At 35.1% G+C, this 17,096-nt stretch overlaps 1 protein-coding gene across 2 annotated transcripts in view; it reads right to left on the minus strand.

Annotated features, from left to right (window-relative positions):
• Positions 1-9,015: 9,015 nt before the first annotated feature.
• LOC127508390 (caspase b-like) overlaps positions 9,016-17,096 on the minus strand; it is a 183,592-nt gene continuing 175,511 nt past the window's right edge. For both annotated transcript variants that reach the window (XM_051886267.1, XM_051886258.1), the window contains exons 2-8: positions 16,329-16,605; positions 14,705-14,850; positions 13,391-13,564; positions 10,473-10,725; positions 10,249-10,341; positions 9,875-9,984; positions 9,016-9,734 (exon numbers count right to left, since the gene is read on the minus strand). In XM_051886267.1, the coding sequence (XP_051742227.1) occupies positions 9,603-9,734; positions 9,875-9,984; positions 10,249-10,341; positions 10,473-10,725; positions 13,391-13,564; positions 14,705-14,850; positions 16,329-16,596 (1,176 nt within the window). In that variant the 5' untranslated portion in view covers positions 16,597-16,605 and the 3' untranslated portion in view covers positions 9,016-9,602. The remainder of the gene's footprint in view (positions 9,735-9,874; positions 9,985-10,248; positions 10,342-10,472; positions 10,726-13,390; positions 13,565-14,704; positions 14,851-16,328; positions 16,606-17,096) is intronic.

Consider the following 17,096-nt stretch of genomic DNA (forward strand, 5'->3'; position numbering starts at 1 on the left):
GAAACTTGTAAAGAAAAGTTATCAATTTTATCTATATTTAATCTATATTACCCGAATGATCAAAAACCACTCACTGATTCTTGAGTACTGAGACGAAACTAGCTACAGAACTGATTTTGTTTTCTCGTTTTGCCTAGGAATTAATTTAATTTGTTAAACATATTCAGAGATATTCACCTACATTTGGTTGTGATCAATACGGATCAACATAGATACAAAATTAATGTGTCAAATTGAGTCTGCTTCATCTATTAAACCATCAAGAAAAAGTAACTGAATAATAGATAACCCAATGTGGAACTTGTATTTCTTAAAAATATATATATATAAATAAATAAATAAATAAATCATATGCCAGTGCCACCACCCAGGTCTGTGGTGAGCAAATATCAGTCAATGATACAGCCGAGCCTAATAGATATGAATACAAATAGAGATATGACCTTATTTCACAGTATGATTAATTTTATTTCATGAAAATGATATATATCACAAAATTGTTATTTTTGTTTATATAGTTATTTTTTGTCTTCAGTGTATGAATTAAATATACATTCTTATTATTGCTACTAAAGTTATTCAGTCAAGAGCAGTAAGTGATTTTCTTTTGTCTTTTGTTGTTTCATTCAGACAGCAGCAGGTATATTAGGCTTATGTCACTTTAAAGCCCTGGATACACTGCACGATTTTAGCAATCCTATAAGATCATTGCTTTATCACACTGTGCGACATGGATCTACTAAACTTGGGTACGACATGCATGTAGACTGTACGATGATGACACCTGTTGACTCGTAGGCTACGATGCAAGTTTCTATGGAAGAATAAAACATCAGCATGTGCTACTGGTAAACAAAACACTATGTTGAATCACACTTTGGCAGTTGTAGTTTTTATGTGTGCTGAAAATAAAAAGGAAGTGGCAAAAGAAGAAGGGAAAAGAGCTTGAGGTAAGCGGTTTTAAGTTTTAGCTCTATGTCGCATTGATTTCATGTCGCATTTTTATTGGCTGGTCAGTAGACGTAGGTCGTAGCAGCAAACACACTGTGCGATGATCATGCTGAATTTCTGACCCTGTCACAAAACTGTCGTAGGCTATCTTTGGTCGCAAGACCGGGAAAACGGCTGTCTTTGAACCTCTCTCACTGTACAACATAAGACCACCGATTAAGAGCCACGATCCCAGAAATCGCCACGATTGTTTCACGATGGCAATCTTTCGTCTGGGACAGCCAAAAATTGTGCAGTGTATCCCGGGCTTAAGAGCTAATTATTAAATCATTATAACTCCAGTTTTGATCTCTAATAGTCTATTCATCCATATTTGCATTTAGCCAAAATGTAGGCTACTGTGATACATATAGCTGCTGGACCTACTTAAAATGAAGGAAACAATCTCAAATAATTTTGTTGCAATCTGTAAAAAAAAATAGACAAAAATGTATTACAATTATTTTTTAAACATTACATAAACTATCCTATTTTCATAAACCTATTTCCATTACATGATAGTAAAGTTTCAATTATTTATCAAATATTTATATTTTCTTTTAATTTTATGTACATTTTATTCTCTAGTGTAATGTTTTAAGGGTTGTGAGTGATTAATGTAAATGTCATCATTCTGATAAATAAAACAGATGCGTGTTACAGTTTTTCTCGATTGCTTAAACACATTTCTTGAAACTATGCCTCGTATTCTCAAAAAAGTAAACACAAATCCATAACGTCTCACCCAATTCCCCAAACATCCTATTTTCAGGTCAAAATGAAGCTCTACACTCAAAACCATTCACTCTTGCTGAAAAACCAAACTTTGCCCTCAGACATCACACACAAGCCCTCAAAAACACACACACTACAACATAGTCTTACACACTGGTGAGATAAATTCAAAACAATATTACAAAAAAAAAAAAAAAAAACAGTAATAAGTTGTGTCACTTGTGGTTCTCCCCCTCAAGGAACTGAACACATCTGTATACATTTGCACATTTTTTTTATTCCTTAATGTACTGTACAGTACAATACACCAAACAACAACAACAACAACAAAATATTCTGCCCCAGCATCACATCTTTGGTCTGGGACAGGCCAGAGAATCTTATCAACATCACAGGCTATACATGGCCCTATCCGGGCAGCGGGGGTAAAATCCTCTTGCATGCCTGATCCACCCCTAGCACACATCAACTGAAATGTCTAGTCGGGCTTCTTCCATTTCATCGTCTCTGTGTCCTACAAAAATAGAAGTACTGATTACTGTAACACATCCTTTTTACAAAATGGAAGCAGACAGAAACTCTATCTGTATGTAAGGCACTTTGATGCATGTGTTGTAACAGAGTACAACACTCAAAATTTACAGTAGAGTTGATGTACACCTACCTGTTTTCCTCCCTGAAGGTTCTTATGATCGAGGCGACAATGAAGCAACTTACAGTTTTTTACGATTGCTTACACACTAAAATTAAAAATAACACAAACTTACACTCAAGTCTCACACTTTTTGCAAAACACTATACACGTTGTTTTGCACAACACTAAACACACTTCTCTACATCAGACACAAAAATGTAACATAATGTCACTTCTTTGCCATTTCAAGACACTGCTTTCCAAAATACCACCCCTATAAACCAATTGCTCAAACATGGCCGTCAGGTCTGCAGACACTTCAACAATCAGGTGCAAGTACTAAAAAAAGGCAAAAGATGGGTTTATGTGTTTTCAATAAAATGGAAGGTAATGTTGCAGTAAGAGGGAGAGGGAGAAACATCATTGGCCACAGAGCTATTTTGAATGTCCCGGGCCAACGTGGTGGTAACATCACAATGTTGCAATCACGCAGAATGGGTGATTGCCAACTTAAGCCCTTCACATGCGGCCCACATATTCACATTTTAGAAAGACTACACAAAATCGTCACAGCAGAAGACCAAATGGATGGAAATTTCCATCTATCTGCTCTGGTCCAAAACTGGTTTCAGTAGCGTCCACAATTTGGAAGGTTTACAATCTCCAGCCCTATGTCAGGATATGCCTCATTCAAGTCATGGATAAGGCCTGACCTAATTGATGCAGGGTCTGTGCACGGATGGATTCAAGAAGATTTTTTCCTCGCTGTCTTGCGTGAGAGGACATCGCCTGTGATGTGGATGAAATGCTATGGCCAGATCCAGCTAGGCCAAGAGATGATGATTAGGTGTTTTTTCTATTTTTTTTTTTTTTTTTTCCATTTAAAATCATGCTTTGTTTTATCTCCACAAATATTTTTGTTTGTGTAATATATTGTATTTAGAATATGTTCTGATTTTCAGTGCAAAATGTAACCTTTGGAAAGGCATGGATGTATTGAATGGTTTTACAATGTGGTGAGAAATAAATATTTTCATCAATGTGCAGTACTGGTCTTGTGTGTTTTGTTTGTGTGTTGTTTTTTTGTCAATATATTTATGCACTTTACTCTAACAATATCTCTGAAAAAATCAAACCCAGACTATATCATTAGAAAAGTATAAAAGTTACAAGTGTTTAAGATTGAGCACAGCAGTGTGTAAATGAATCAAACAGAATCTGAATGTATGAACCATGTGTGTTCCAAACAGTGTCAAAGTTGGGTTTTGTTAAATTAATGTAAAGTTTTGAATGAGGTGTTTCATTTTGCAAAAGAATTTAAGTGTTCTGCTACTTGTGTGTGTGGATCTGTGAATTGTGTGTAGTGTTTTGACAAAATGAGCCTTGTTTTTAAAATTGTGCTTAAGCAATTGTAAAAAACTGTAAGTTTTGCTGAACTCATTGCCCATCCTCCCTCATAGTCATACCATGGACAAGGACATGGTCAACTAGTGGCACAAATTTGATCTAACACTCCTTTTCTCTTTGCCCCTCATCCTCATCCTTGTCCTCCTCCTCTTCCTCTACCTTCACCTCTCCCTCCACTCCTTACTGCTCTTGCTCATCTTCTTCCTCCTCCTCCTCTCTGGTGTCCTCGACCTTTTCAATCACGTTTCTCTGGATCCATTGTTCCAAAACTGAATGAACTAACTCTGGCTCTTTTATCTCTCTATTGAAGGTTCTGATTGGTGTGTGATAAATTTTGAGTTTCCACGTGGGTAACTGTGTGCTAAGTGAGCTCAAGCTGTGCTGACCTGAGTGAACAATATTGAATGCTAGTGCTTTCTACATGACAACATGGTGTAGGCAATGAGAAATGAAAGAATTTGTGTGTAGAGTTTTGCAGTGATAGTTTAACAAATCTGACTCATGTGTCAAAACAGGGGAATAGTGTTTATAGTTTAGGGAAATGGGTGTGCTTTTTGATAAATGGCATTATGGTTTGAAATTTTAGTTCAAAAGCCTGGTTATAGTGTTTAAGCAATCGAGAAAAACTGTAAATGCAGTAATCTTTTATCCTTTTTTTGGTGTCGCTAAAACGATATGTGTGTTAAGAGCATTCGAGTGATTGTCTCTGATTCATTTCAAAACTATTTCAAAACCCCTAATCTAAGTTGTTCATTTCCAGCAGGTGTTAAATCTGAGTCTTAAACATATAAATGTAGTATGCTGTTGATGACCACAGAAAGACCCAGTAGTAAATTATGCAGAATCAAATAGATTTGCTCTTTAAGTGTCCTTTATGACAGCACAGTTTCTAGTTTAATATGTAGAACACTTGTGTTGTTATAGGGGAAGCAGAAAGCAGCTCTTCGTCCTGCTGAGAAGATTTTGTTGTCATTACGGAATGGTGCAGGACAAGATGCCAAGATCTCTAAATACAATCAGGTGACATTCTATAGACGTTCCATAGATATTTTCTTTCAAATTTTGAAAACATGTCAGATTCCAATAGAGGACTAATAAACTGGTTACAGTAGTGAAGAATGGGGAGTGTTGAAAGACATTTTTTTTTTTTTTTTAACGTCATTTCATTTCAGCCATTTTGCAACCCACCCCGTCATTTCTGCCATGATATTCTTAACATTTAAGGTGAAAACTTTGAATAAATGTCATATAATGGGGCGAAAGCCACACCTTAAGAAAAAAATGTGCTTGTGTACGATTGCAGAAAAAAATATATAGCCTATGTTTGCATTGAACATTTATGGAGCAACAGATTTGTGTGAAAATAAATCATAAGTGGTTTGTTTAAAAACCTTGTAAATGTATGAGCTGGTGAGGGGGGCTTTTAAACCACAGACATACAGGGCATAAGACACAGTACTGATACAAATAATTTAGCTAAAATAATATTTTTTAAGTAATATTTTTAATAACATATTTTTTTAATAATTCTAAGTTAATACTTGTTCAAAATAATCAAAGTTTGCACTATTTTCTGTATATTTTGATAAAAAATGAATTAATTTGTTGCTTAATAATATTAGTTAATATATATTAATAAACTAACACACTGCTTTCAAAACTGATAAAAGCACATTCAAATCAGAATGATGGCAAACTGGCATTTCTGCAGGAATTATATTGAAATATAAAATCTTAGCAGAATATTTACAATGAAATTATATAATAATTATTCCAAACACAGATGAAAGCTGACCAAGGTGTCCTATTTTAAGTGTAAGGGAGCAGAGTCAAACACAAACACTGATCACAATAACGGTGACCAATTCTTTCAATAAAACATTAACATCTAAACCTCAGTTAATTCTCAATCCCCCAGTTTCACAGAGAAGGCATGAGCCTATAGTCCCAGAATAAAATGCATGTTTGAGCATGTTTAATTCTTAATGCTTCGTTGGGTTAAGACATCAACCTAATTTTCATTTCAAAATTTGACACCTGACTGACATTGGATTAGTTGGAGTCCAACGTCTTCCTGACATCACATTGGTGTACTGTGCTTGCTGGGATTCCTAAAATCATGTGTCTTGTTAAAGAGAGGTGTGCTGGTACTTTATTAAGTGATTAGATATAGAAGAATAACCAGTTAAACTTTCTAACAGTTTGTTCATAATATATTATAAATTTATTATATATTATATTATATTATAAATAACTTCTCTTGGTGTTATATTACATACTATAATAATAATGTAGATTTTTTTTTTTTCCCATCGGATTAGACGACATGAGTTGACATGAATATTCATTAATCATAAAATGTGATTAATGAATATCCTTTTCACACATTTTTCCATCTTGGTTAATTGATAAATACAATCTTGTCCATTGTTTGGTCATGTTAGATCTTAATGATGCCACATCACTTTGTTGTAATATTAAAAAATGAATTGGACCAATGATGAATCTGAAAGAGAACACGGTGAGAGTCTGCTGTTGCTTTAGTAATGAATACAACTTTCACACGCATCTGATCAACGGAAAAACTGGTCAATTTGGTCAGTTTGTGGGTTCGCGAGACCCTGTGAGACACTTTTGTCTTGCTAGAGCTTCTTTACAGCAGAATTTGGATTTGTCTCATATTTTATTAAGTTTGCATCATTGAATTCTGTTACTTTTAATACTGTGAAACTACCTTGAAACTTGACTTGACTTAGCATAGCCCTTGCTATGGCTCTGAATGTCAGACACTAACTTCTCAAGCAGGAAATGCAGTAAGGGCTGGTGCAAAATGCGGCAGCAGCATCTTGCAGTGGCACTTCCGGTGGCATCTCCAGCAGACAGGGACTGTCTCGGGCACCTGCCACTGACCAGTTACACGATTCAATGTAATATTTTTACTGTAAAAACTACATTTGAAAAAAAAAAAAAAATAGCACCATATAGGCCTATAGCGTATGTAGTCTATATACACACAATTAATCATTCAAAGATCTTGATTCAAACACACAGGTGCTCTTATTCCTAAATGCACTCTAAAAAACACTGGCTTAAAAACAACCCAATTTGGGTGCATGATTCCTTTATTTTCTATCATATTTTACAGTATAGCATATTTTATTTCATTTTTAATACATATTGCCTACATTTAAGCATGTTTAACATATATTAGAAGTAAAAATTAAACATTTAGAAGTAACTCGAGTGTAATGGACCAGTCTCTGTTGTCCTGTTTCCACCGTAACAGCGCTGGATCTCATGCCGGAGATGGCTCGTGTTCGGTGGGGGAACTGATAACTTCAGACCGCCGCCTGCGTTTCACTCGTAGCCGAAAAATTCTGTGACTGTTTCAATAACCTGTCCATAAATAATCAGTGTACAATTCTGAGAACATATTTTAACATCCTAAGTAGTATTTATATTCTGTATCTTTTTGAATAAAATCATAAAATTTTATGCAAGGCATAAAGGCGATACTCGTTTAGGTGACTCACATCGCCCCTGTATGTTGATTTGCATAAAATTAAACGATATACAGAACAATAACGAATTTATAGATAAAATAAAATGTACACAAACCTGTATTTACTGAAGACATGCACCAATATTACGGAGCTGCACTGCTCTCTCATGAAGAGGGCGCAAAAAGCCCACGATAAATAACTCAATCCCTGGGTTGTTATGTCTGACCCAGGAGCTGGGTAATGCAAAAACTATCCAAACACTGGAAAAATAACCCAAAAGAATGACCCAAAAGGCTCAACACAGGATTTGGGTAGAAAAATAACCCAGGATTTTTTAGAGTGTGACAGTGATTCCGCTGTCTATTAAATCTATTAAATTACGATCACACCGTAATATTTATAGATACAGATATAAACACTATACTTATAACATTTTGTCAGAACCTCAAGTAAAAAAAAAAAAAAAAATCCAGAATCATAAATTAAACTTAAAAGAATATAGGCCTATAAGACAGATAAAGTCTTTATACATTAACAATGATGTGGAACAATTATAATGCAGGATTGTGAGATGTTTTCTTACTTTAAAGACATGGCACTTCTAATAAAGATACTAATACTTTGTCAATATGAGAAGATTATCAGCGCCCCCTGTTGTACAGGTATTTACAAACCTCTTTGTGAGTCTTCAACTAGTCTTGCGTAGCCAGAGCTTCAAACTGACTAGACTGTAAAAAAACAACAACTTCATAGCAGCTTTCATTGGCGAAGGTTCACTCAGAGGCCATCTGACTGACATGTAAAGCAACCAATCACAGTTCCTTTTGTTCGTAGTCATGTTTACGAGTGTGAAAAAGAAAAGTTTATGTTCCCACAATAACAAACCGGCATGCAATTCATTCAAGAACGTCATGCAAGTTAACTGCAGCAATGGTGCTGAAAATCCAGCATTTCGTTGATCCTGATAAGCGATGTACTCAGTTGATCAGATGACGACTTCGAAACTCCCATATTGTTTCCCAGTTGGTGTGTCATGTGCATCAGACGTTCAGCCAGTGGTCCATGGGCGTGACGTCTGAGACTGAGACTAGTCTTCAACTCCATTTTTTTCAAATCAGATTTTGACTTGACAAGACAAGAGAGGCTGTACTGAATTTAGGAAGTGTTTTGCTTGCTTCATGTTCATTGTGTAAGCAACATGAGCACAGGTGGCACAAAATACAGCCCTTACAACAAGTTGTATGACAACAAAAGGTGAGAAAGTGTGTGATACACACTTCATAGCAGTTATTTAGTTTTTAATATAAATTAAATGCTTAGCTGTGGCAGGTCAAATCATTGCTGAGGAATAACTGACCTCAGAATGTTGTGACTGACCAATCAAGCATTTCATAGTGTAATAATATCAATTTAGATGATATTCTGTAACACAGCAGGTATGTGTTTTGATGTAAAGTCAATTTTTGCTCACTATTTGTTTAACACTATTATCTTATAAAGAAGCTATTCTAGCTAAACTTTAATTCTCAGTTGGTACATTTTGTGTTACTGGTTGTATTTTTTTGTTCAGGAGTAGCGAGAAAGTAATTACTAAGGCTTTTGAGAAACAGGAGAGTTTTTTTAGATATTTTTCCTCTTTCTCCTTATGCAGCGATATCAGATTCAGTCTGATATATTTAAAATGAGCCAGAGTCTTCCCACATTAAATCTTCTATAAACACAGATGCAGGAGGCAAGAGACAAAGGTATGGTAACAAATTAGAAAAGCTTTATTGATTAATTTAATTTGATCAAAGTTATATAAAAAATATTAGCAAACATTCTTATAACAAGTTATCTGATGGAAGAAGTGCACATTGACACTATTTTGGATGGAGAAGACTCCTTAGCAGTTAAATGGTTAATATAGTAATATGACAATAGAAAATAGCAAGTACTTGAGAAAATGTGATTAAATGAGAGTAAAATGAATGTATATAAATGATAACTGCATGCAATATACTGCCGGTATATATTTGAAATGCATTTTTGCATAAAAGGACCATCTTTAATTTGATTCAAGGCAAGAAACTACCAGTCACCAGTTTTGTTGTTCACTGGTCAAACTTGAGATTTTGCTTTTTATTACGCTTTATCTATTCCTTTTGTAGATTTCAGTTACAATAAAAAACTCAAAATCATTTCTCAAAATAAGTTTTGAACCAGACTATGTTCAGATTTCTGGTGTGGAAATGTATTCAAATTTGTGCATATTTATTTAGATAATGCTTCATTTGCATTCTTATTATCAACCTGTGGTGTCTTGCCTTAAGCTGATTTTAAACCTCACATGCTCAGAGTCCAGGGAACAGGTAGAAGTGCTTCGGAAGGGACATCCTGTCAATACACGGCATTAGTTTGGCTATTTTATCCTTTTCAACCTCTAATTGTTTGAATAGTGGGTCTTTCTCCATGCATGAGGTGACCTATAAAAAAGATCATATTTGAAAGTGACAAGAATGAAACTCCTGTATTCATTTTAGCTTGGCAAAGCACTGGAAGAGATTGTTTAGACTTTGGGCTGAAATAAAGCAAACCAATTTAAATGGGATTTTTAACATATTACCTTCCTGAACAACTCCATAATGTCATCAATATGAGCCCGTTTACAGAACACCTCCAGTATGTAACAGATAAAATAACTTCCCTCTACAACATCCCTGTACGCATGAATACCTGTGGAGATAAACCATTGGTAGGTTGAAGTACTTCACAAAGCAACCTAAACTTTGCTCATTATTGAAGAAACTCTGGAAAACATGAACAGATTGTTTCATTTGCTTTCATGGCATTTTCTTCTTCAAAGTGTTAATCAACATTAAAGAAACATTATTTTGGACAACAGTTGCTTTATTTTTTTACCAGTTCGTTGAATATGAAGAATGAGTGTGAGCTACAAATCCATCTTATATAAACAATCAGTGTTTTCTGAGCACTTACCAGGGAGGCAGGACTTAAAACTGACAAAGTCTTTCTCAATGTGCACAGCTCTATGTGCGGCATCTGATTGTACTTTCAAACCTCCTGTGTGTTCTGGACAGAAAAACGGTTAACGGTATGGATGACAATATTACAGTAAATCCAGAAAAAAATATATAAATATGGAGTACAAAGAGAAACAGCAATATGATTAAAGGAGTTGAGTTTTATCAGTCATGTCGCACCTCCTCTGCAGGCTTGGATCAGAATAACCTTTGGTTTATCAATCAGAGCAGGACAATTTACTGAGTTCAGATGGGTGAAGATTTCGTCAACAAAGAAGACATCATCGGGATTGTGCTGGCGATGATAGTTGACACCTAAAATGGCATCTTTATTTTGGATTATGTCCCCATGAGACATCAGAACCACAAAGGTGCTGTCCGAGTCTCTATGGCCGGGAGATGCAGCAAAGTTCCTGACTGCAGCATCTATTTGCTGTGAATAAAATAAAATGAAAATAACAGACATGCATAGTATAAAGTGCATTTTTTTAATTAAACTAGATGTAGTCAGTCAAGACAAACTTTGATGTTGGCTTGAGAAAGACTGACCAGAAAGTTTGAAGAAGTTTTAAAAGCTTGAAATTTGAAGGTTTTCAGTTTGAAGTTTAAAGTAATTTCATCTTAAAATTTAAAGACAAACAGATCAATTGACCCTTCGCAAAGACCCGCCTCCCTTAGTTACTGTTGCTTTGTCCGACAAGCCATGGCGCTGTCACGCCACACAAGGTGAAAAATACATCGGGGAGCAAAGAGGACACTGACAACACGTCGACAGACAAGACAGAGCAGGTTACTTATGATATTAAACAAAGTCCCAGCTTTCAAATTGTGTAATTTAAGAAATTCGAACAATAAAAACCGTTTTGTGGATCTTTAATGTGTCATGACAGATTGCTGTAGCGTCTCAGCTCAAGCGGCTCGTGAACCGATCATCTCTTCCTACTAGTTAATTTATAACATCAAATAAACATGAATGAACATCAGAAGGAATGTTGTTTCAAATGCGGAAAGATGTCAGTACACACCATTTTTCAAGTTCAAGTCCACCGAGGTTAATCTTCTAATTTCTGACTGCTTTTTCAGACAAAATGGCGGATTCGGCGTTATGATTGGTTAGATCGCCTGTCAATCAAACTCCCGGCAAAGGGTCAATTGATCAAAAAGTCCTAGTGTGTGTCTGTTTAGATTTGAATTTTTGTGAGTTGAAGTTTGAACAGTCTTGGCTTACTTGAACATTTTGGCAATTAAAGTCTATGGGATTTTATTCTGAGTTTTAATCATCATCTTTAGTAAAAATGTAAGTTCGATCAGTTAGAAAGTCTAGTCCTAGAGACTAAAATGCATGTTTGAGCTGTTTTAACTGAAAGCAACTTGCACTGACATATCTTAAAATATGTCGGTGTCATTGTTTTGTCTCAGGATGCACACCATGCCTTTTCTGAGACACATTTATAAGAAACGGAATGAAAATGAAAATATATTTCCATATATTTACGATCAATATATTAAATGGTGTAAATATAAAGAAAAATATATGAAAAAAAAATATTGCCTTAATATATTACAGTATATTGAATAATACACAGGAATTTGCCCCTTTTCATAAATTGCAAAATATGACAAAATATTTACACTGTAAAGTGTAATTAGTTGAGTGCACTTATAACATCATATCATCAGTGTTTCTTGTTCTTATGCTGGACTGAAGCACAGACTCTACTCCAGCATAATGGTGACCCTTTAAATCCTGTATTTTTTTTAAACACATTGTGCACAAAACATTTGGACATCAAGAATCAGTGTATGAATCCCAAGAATGGTGACATGCTTCATGTTGCAATGCATTCTGTGAGCTACCAAACTATTTCATGTATTTTACAAACGCAGTTACAGCAGCCAGAAATTAAACTAAAGCTAAAAAGTCAAGGGTCAAGAGCCCAACTAAAACAAACACTGACCCCCATGATGGTGACCTCAAACGAAACATTTTCAATTAAACAACATCTAAACCTCTGTTAATTCTCAATAAGAAATTCTGTAGACGTGTGACAGAAATAAAGTCAGTCTGGTTAGTAATAAGTGAAGCTGGTAATGCTGTTTGTGGAGTTGTTCAACCCTCCTCTGCTGAGATCTTGAGAGATCTGTTAGTGTTAATTGTTCATTGTGCTGTATGACGGGTAGTGTGCAAAGCTTATCTATCTATCTATCTATCTATCTATCTATCTATCTAATATCTATCTATCTATCTATCTATCTATCTATCTATCTATCAATTTTCAGGGTTTGTTTTGTTTCTTCCATGGATAGCTCAGCAGGCCAATAAGAGGCTATTAACTACTATGATTCTTTTTAATTATAGGCCTACTAATGTCTAATTAAAACGTCTACAAATGTATAAAACTGATCAGAGATCAGGTAAAACCTATAGACATTTGATTCATGGCTTCACAGACATCATCACTCCAGTGGTGAACCAATGAAATTTCGAAACATTTTGAAACACTATATGACGTAACGAAGCCTCGTTTACTGACTTTGGCAGTTGGATACACGCTCCGGACCAATGAGTCTAAACAAAAGATTCATAAAGCTTCGAAGCTTCATGAAGCAGTGTTTCGAAATTGCCCATCAATATATGAATCAATTCCTTATGTATTATACAATATATACTGTGTTATATTAATGCAATATTTTATTTCATATATTTTTCAGTACATTTAATCCATTTAATATAATGATCATACATATATTGGAATTATATTTTCCGAACAGCCTCTGACATGATAGGTTGTACCTTTAAAGTTACAGTCAGGAATAGAATAGTCTCAGAAGTACTAGTTTAAGTAGCACATGTAACCCTTACGGTCCACTCGACCTGCTCCGAGCGGGATTCGAACCGGGCATGCTAACAAGGACGCTAAAGACCGCAGTCGGTCAGTCGCTAGAGCACCTCTTGAGATCAGGGGAGTGAGGTTTACACACACAGCTCTTACTAGCTTGCCTCCCTTACACATACAACAGAATGTTGTCTTCCTCAAGCCAACATAACTAGAATATTTGTTCACATTCCTGTACTACACTAGAAGCTTTATACGCACCTCTCCAGAGAAATTTGTATGTTTCTCAACTCTGTAACCCAAAGCTTCCAGCAGCCACTTCATGTTCTTCTCATCTTCCTCTGCTCCACGCCTGTCACTTAAGTGCTTAAATTGTATGTTGGTGATTAGCAGTGCTAAACGATTCCTCTGAGACTTGTCCTTTGGTATATAAATCTATGAAAAAAAAAAAAAAAAAAATATATATATATATATATATATATATATGAAGAGAATTATGCAGAATTAATGCACAAGAGACAGACTGATTGTTTCCCAACCCCAGCAGTGGATATTTTGGATCAGTTGTTTTACTGTCTTTTTTGTTGGTATACTGATACTAAAATAACATAGCATAAAGTAAAAGGTATATAAATAAACAAAAAGAGAGTATGTTTGATACCAGTTCATGATCCTTAAGAAATCATTCTAATATGCTGAATTGCTGCTCAAGTAACATTTTTGATTACTATCAATGTTGAAAACTGTTGTGCTGTTTCATATTTTTGTGGAAACTGTGAAGCAAACGGTGGCGTGATTGATTATGAGTGCCACCTGTGCGCCGCACTGGTTTCGTATCTCTCATAGAGGAGATCCGGAAGTTTAAAATGAGATGTGACAACAGTGAAGGTGGAGAGAGGACCAGGCCTGGACTTTGTTATGATTATGTGTGTGTGGAAGTCATCCGTGAGGGACTGCTTCTTTTACTTTTTAATTTTGAGTTCGCTTATTTTATGATTAAAAGTGTTCGCCAGTTCCTGCCTCCTTCTTCCCTTATCAACGAACAGTGTTACAAAAAGCATTTATTTAAAATAGAAATATATTTTAACATTATAAATGTCTTTATTGTCACTTTTTATCCATTTCATGCATCCTTGATGTATAAAAGTATATATATATATATATATATATATATATATATATATATATATATATATATTATTTTATTTTTATGTTTTATTTTTTTTCCTGTTAATAGTCTTTTGAACAGCAGTGTATGTTTACCATTTTCTTCTGTTTAGAATTCTTTATTTATTTAATCAGAACTATGCATCTTAGACAGATTGGGAAACACCAATCCACATAAAATATTATTCACAACATTTTCTGTAATACCAGAAATGTTTACATTAGAAAACATATTGATATAAATGTGTCTCAGGGGTGTCAAACCCGCTTCTGGAGGGCCGCCGTCCGGCAGCGTTCAGCTCCAACACTTGCTGCTTCAGCTGTTGGATGGGGTTAAACTCTGCAGGATGGCGGCCAAACAAAAGCAGGACTGACTCCTGAATGTATTGTTGAAGCAGAGATACTTGCGTCATTTCTCTTTTCTGTAAGAATTCTGTTCTTAAACTCTTGGCTGGATGGAGTAATACGGTCTGGTCTCTTCCAATCGGACTGGATGGGCTGCTCCTCCACAGACACTGGAGCATTTCTGGTCTCCTGCTGCACAGGCGGATGAGCTGAAGACAGGAAAACACTCATCATTCAGTGTATTTCAAAATATATCCAAAGCCCATAGAACAAAGAACATTCTGGTGTGTGAAACACAGTCTGCAACTACATTCATTTACAAATTAAAATCTACAATCTTTAGACGCTGAAAAGCTTTTTTCAAGGATCTGCTCCCAGTGAAAGCATCTCCAGTATCCTTGTTTTCAGATCATAACCAGTTCTACTTCACCTCACATACCTTTTTACATATTACAGTTTTTCTCAATAGATTTGACAAATTTCTCCAAAGTAATGTAATTGCTCTCAAAACAGTTAACACAGTGATCTAAACACACTCTTACTCTTATCCAAACAGTTCAACTTTACTGCAAAATAAAGCACTGCATTTTTTTCTAGTAATGCTTTTATTAAAAGTAAATACTAACATAAAAACTTCAAGTGTTTCTCTAATGATTTTAAAACACTTTCAGCTTTAGATGTAAAAATACACTAACGAAAATACATGTTTATTGTAATGATTTTCCAACAGGTTTTGTTATAAATAAAGCTTCAAAAAAGGTGTTTTTAAATCTTTTAAAAACTGATGCAATGCATATTTTTGAGTCATGAACAATGTATTTAAACAAGTTACATAACATTTCAACGTGTTTAAATTCATTGTTTTAAACTTTTTATCAGGTGGTACAAGCAAATATTAGTATATCTACCCATACATAAAATGAGCTGTTTTTATCAGTATTTGAGAGATATCTACAACCCTTTTCACTCTGCCACAATAAACTATTGGGTCCTCTGGATGTTGCATTACAGTATCAGGCTTAACGTTATTACCTTGTCAGTTGATAATAAAATATTTGCAGTTGTGCCACCCTGACATTTGAGAATATAGAAATTGCTGAGCAAAAGTTTTTCAATTATCTCAACAGCTTTAAAACTACATATATTTATAAAATTTGTTTATATGTATATTCAAACATAACATCATGCCAAGGTGTTTTATCTTGAATTTCTTATAAAGAAAACCATTTCTTATTTTAAAAAAAATGGTCCAGGAGTAAGAAGCACTGAATTAGGGTAATTCTGATTTCATGTGAAATCCACCTGAAATCCACTGTCCATGTCTTCTTACAGTTTCTTCTCTTGCTCCTTCCACTACCCCAGTGTCCTCAGCTCTTCTCCTATCCTCCTTTTTTACTTCCCCCCTCTCTCCTCATATATGTTCTCCTATCTCTTCCACTCTTCCTTCTCATTACACCACTTCCTCTACCCACACCACCACCTTTACGGTTACACCTCTTTATTTTCCCCTTCTCTTGCATATTTTCTTGCTCTATTTATACTTTCCCTTAATATTTTTCGTAATATGTGCCTGATATAAAATATATGAACTATATTTCTTTTTTACTTTTCAAAATGATGAATACGATATACTTCAGAGTGCTGCACTAATACAAAATCTTAAACTAGTTAAATTGTCATTCTTTACCTTCCTGAAGTTTCGACTCAAGGGTCTTTGCAAGATGATTTTGGTTGATGTTGCGCAGCGCTTTTACTGCAATATTGCCAGCCTCATCACTGTACTTATCTACCATGTGATCCACAACATCTGACCGATCAGCTTTCTGAAGCTTTGCTCGAGGAATAGGGCCCATGTCTGTTACCAGACCGTTCCACAGTTGCCAGTTGAATTTTTTGAAGTCTTCATCCACAAGTTCCTCAAGTGCATCAATCATCAGTTTTTTAATAACGTCCATTTTGTGTCACTAGGAGAAAAAGACAAAGAGAAAAAAGTCGTGTTTGAATAAAAAAAAAAACTAAAAAGAACATTCCCAGTCTGTTCTAATTTATTTCCCAAAAAACACCCAAATGGGAACTTTAGGGGAAAGTTCTGTTTTATTTTTTATTTATTTATTTATTTTTTTATGTTTTCCAGTGCAGTGAAAGTGGGAGAGCATCATATTTCATGCTTAAAATCAGTGTGATTACATAATCACGTTGGAAAGGTCACGCATGACGTAGGCGGAAGTACTGCGGTAGGGCGAAAAACTCCATCTCATTTTCTCCAACTTCAAAATCATCCGACATCGTTGTTTTACCTTTTTTTTTTTTTTGTAAAGGGCGTTTGACTTAGTCTTTGCATGTTCGCTTTGTAAACACTGGATCGGTACTTCTGCCTACATCACGCGTGACCTTTCCAACGTGATTACGCAATGCGTGGCACATCTCAGAGCAGTGCAAGAAGAGCATTTGTGTT

Source organism: Ctenopharyngodon idella, chromosome 1, assembly GCF_019924925.1.
Source record: "Ctenopharyngodon idella isolate HZGC_01 chromosome 1, HZGC01, whole genome shotgun sequence".
Lineage (NCBI taxonomy): Eukaryota > Metazoa > Chordata > Actinopteri > Cypriniformes > Xenocyprididae > Ctenopharyngodon > Ctenopharyngodon idella.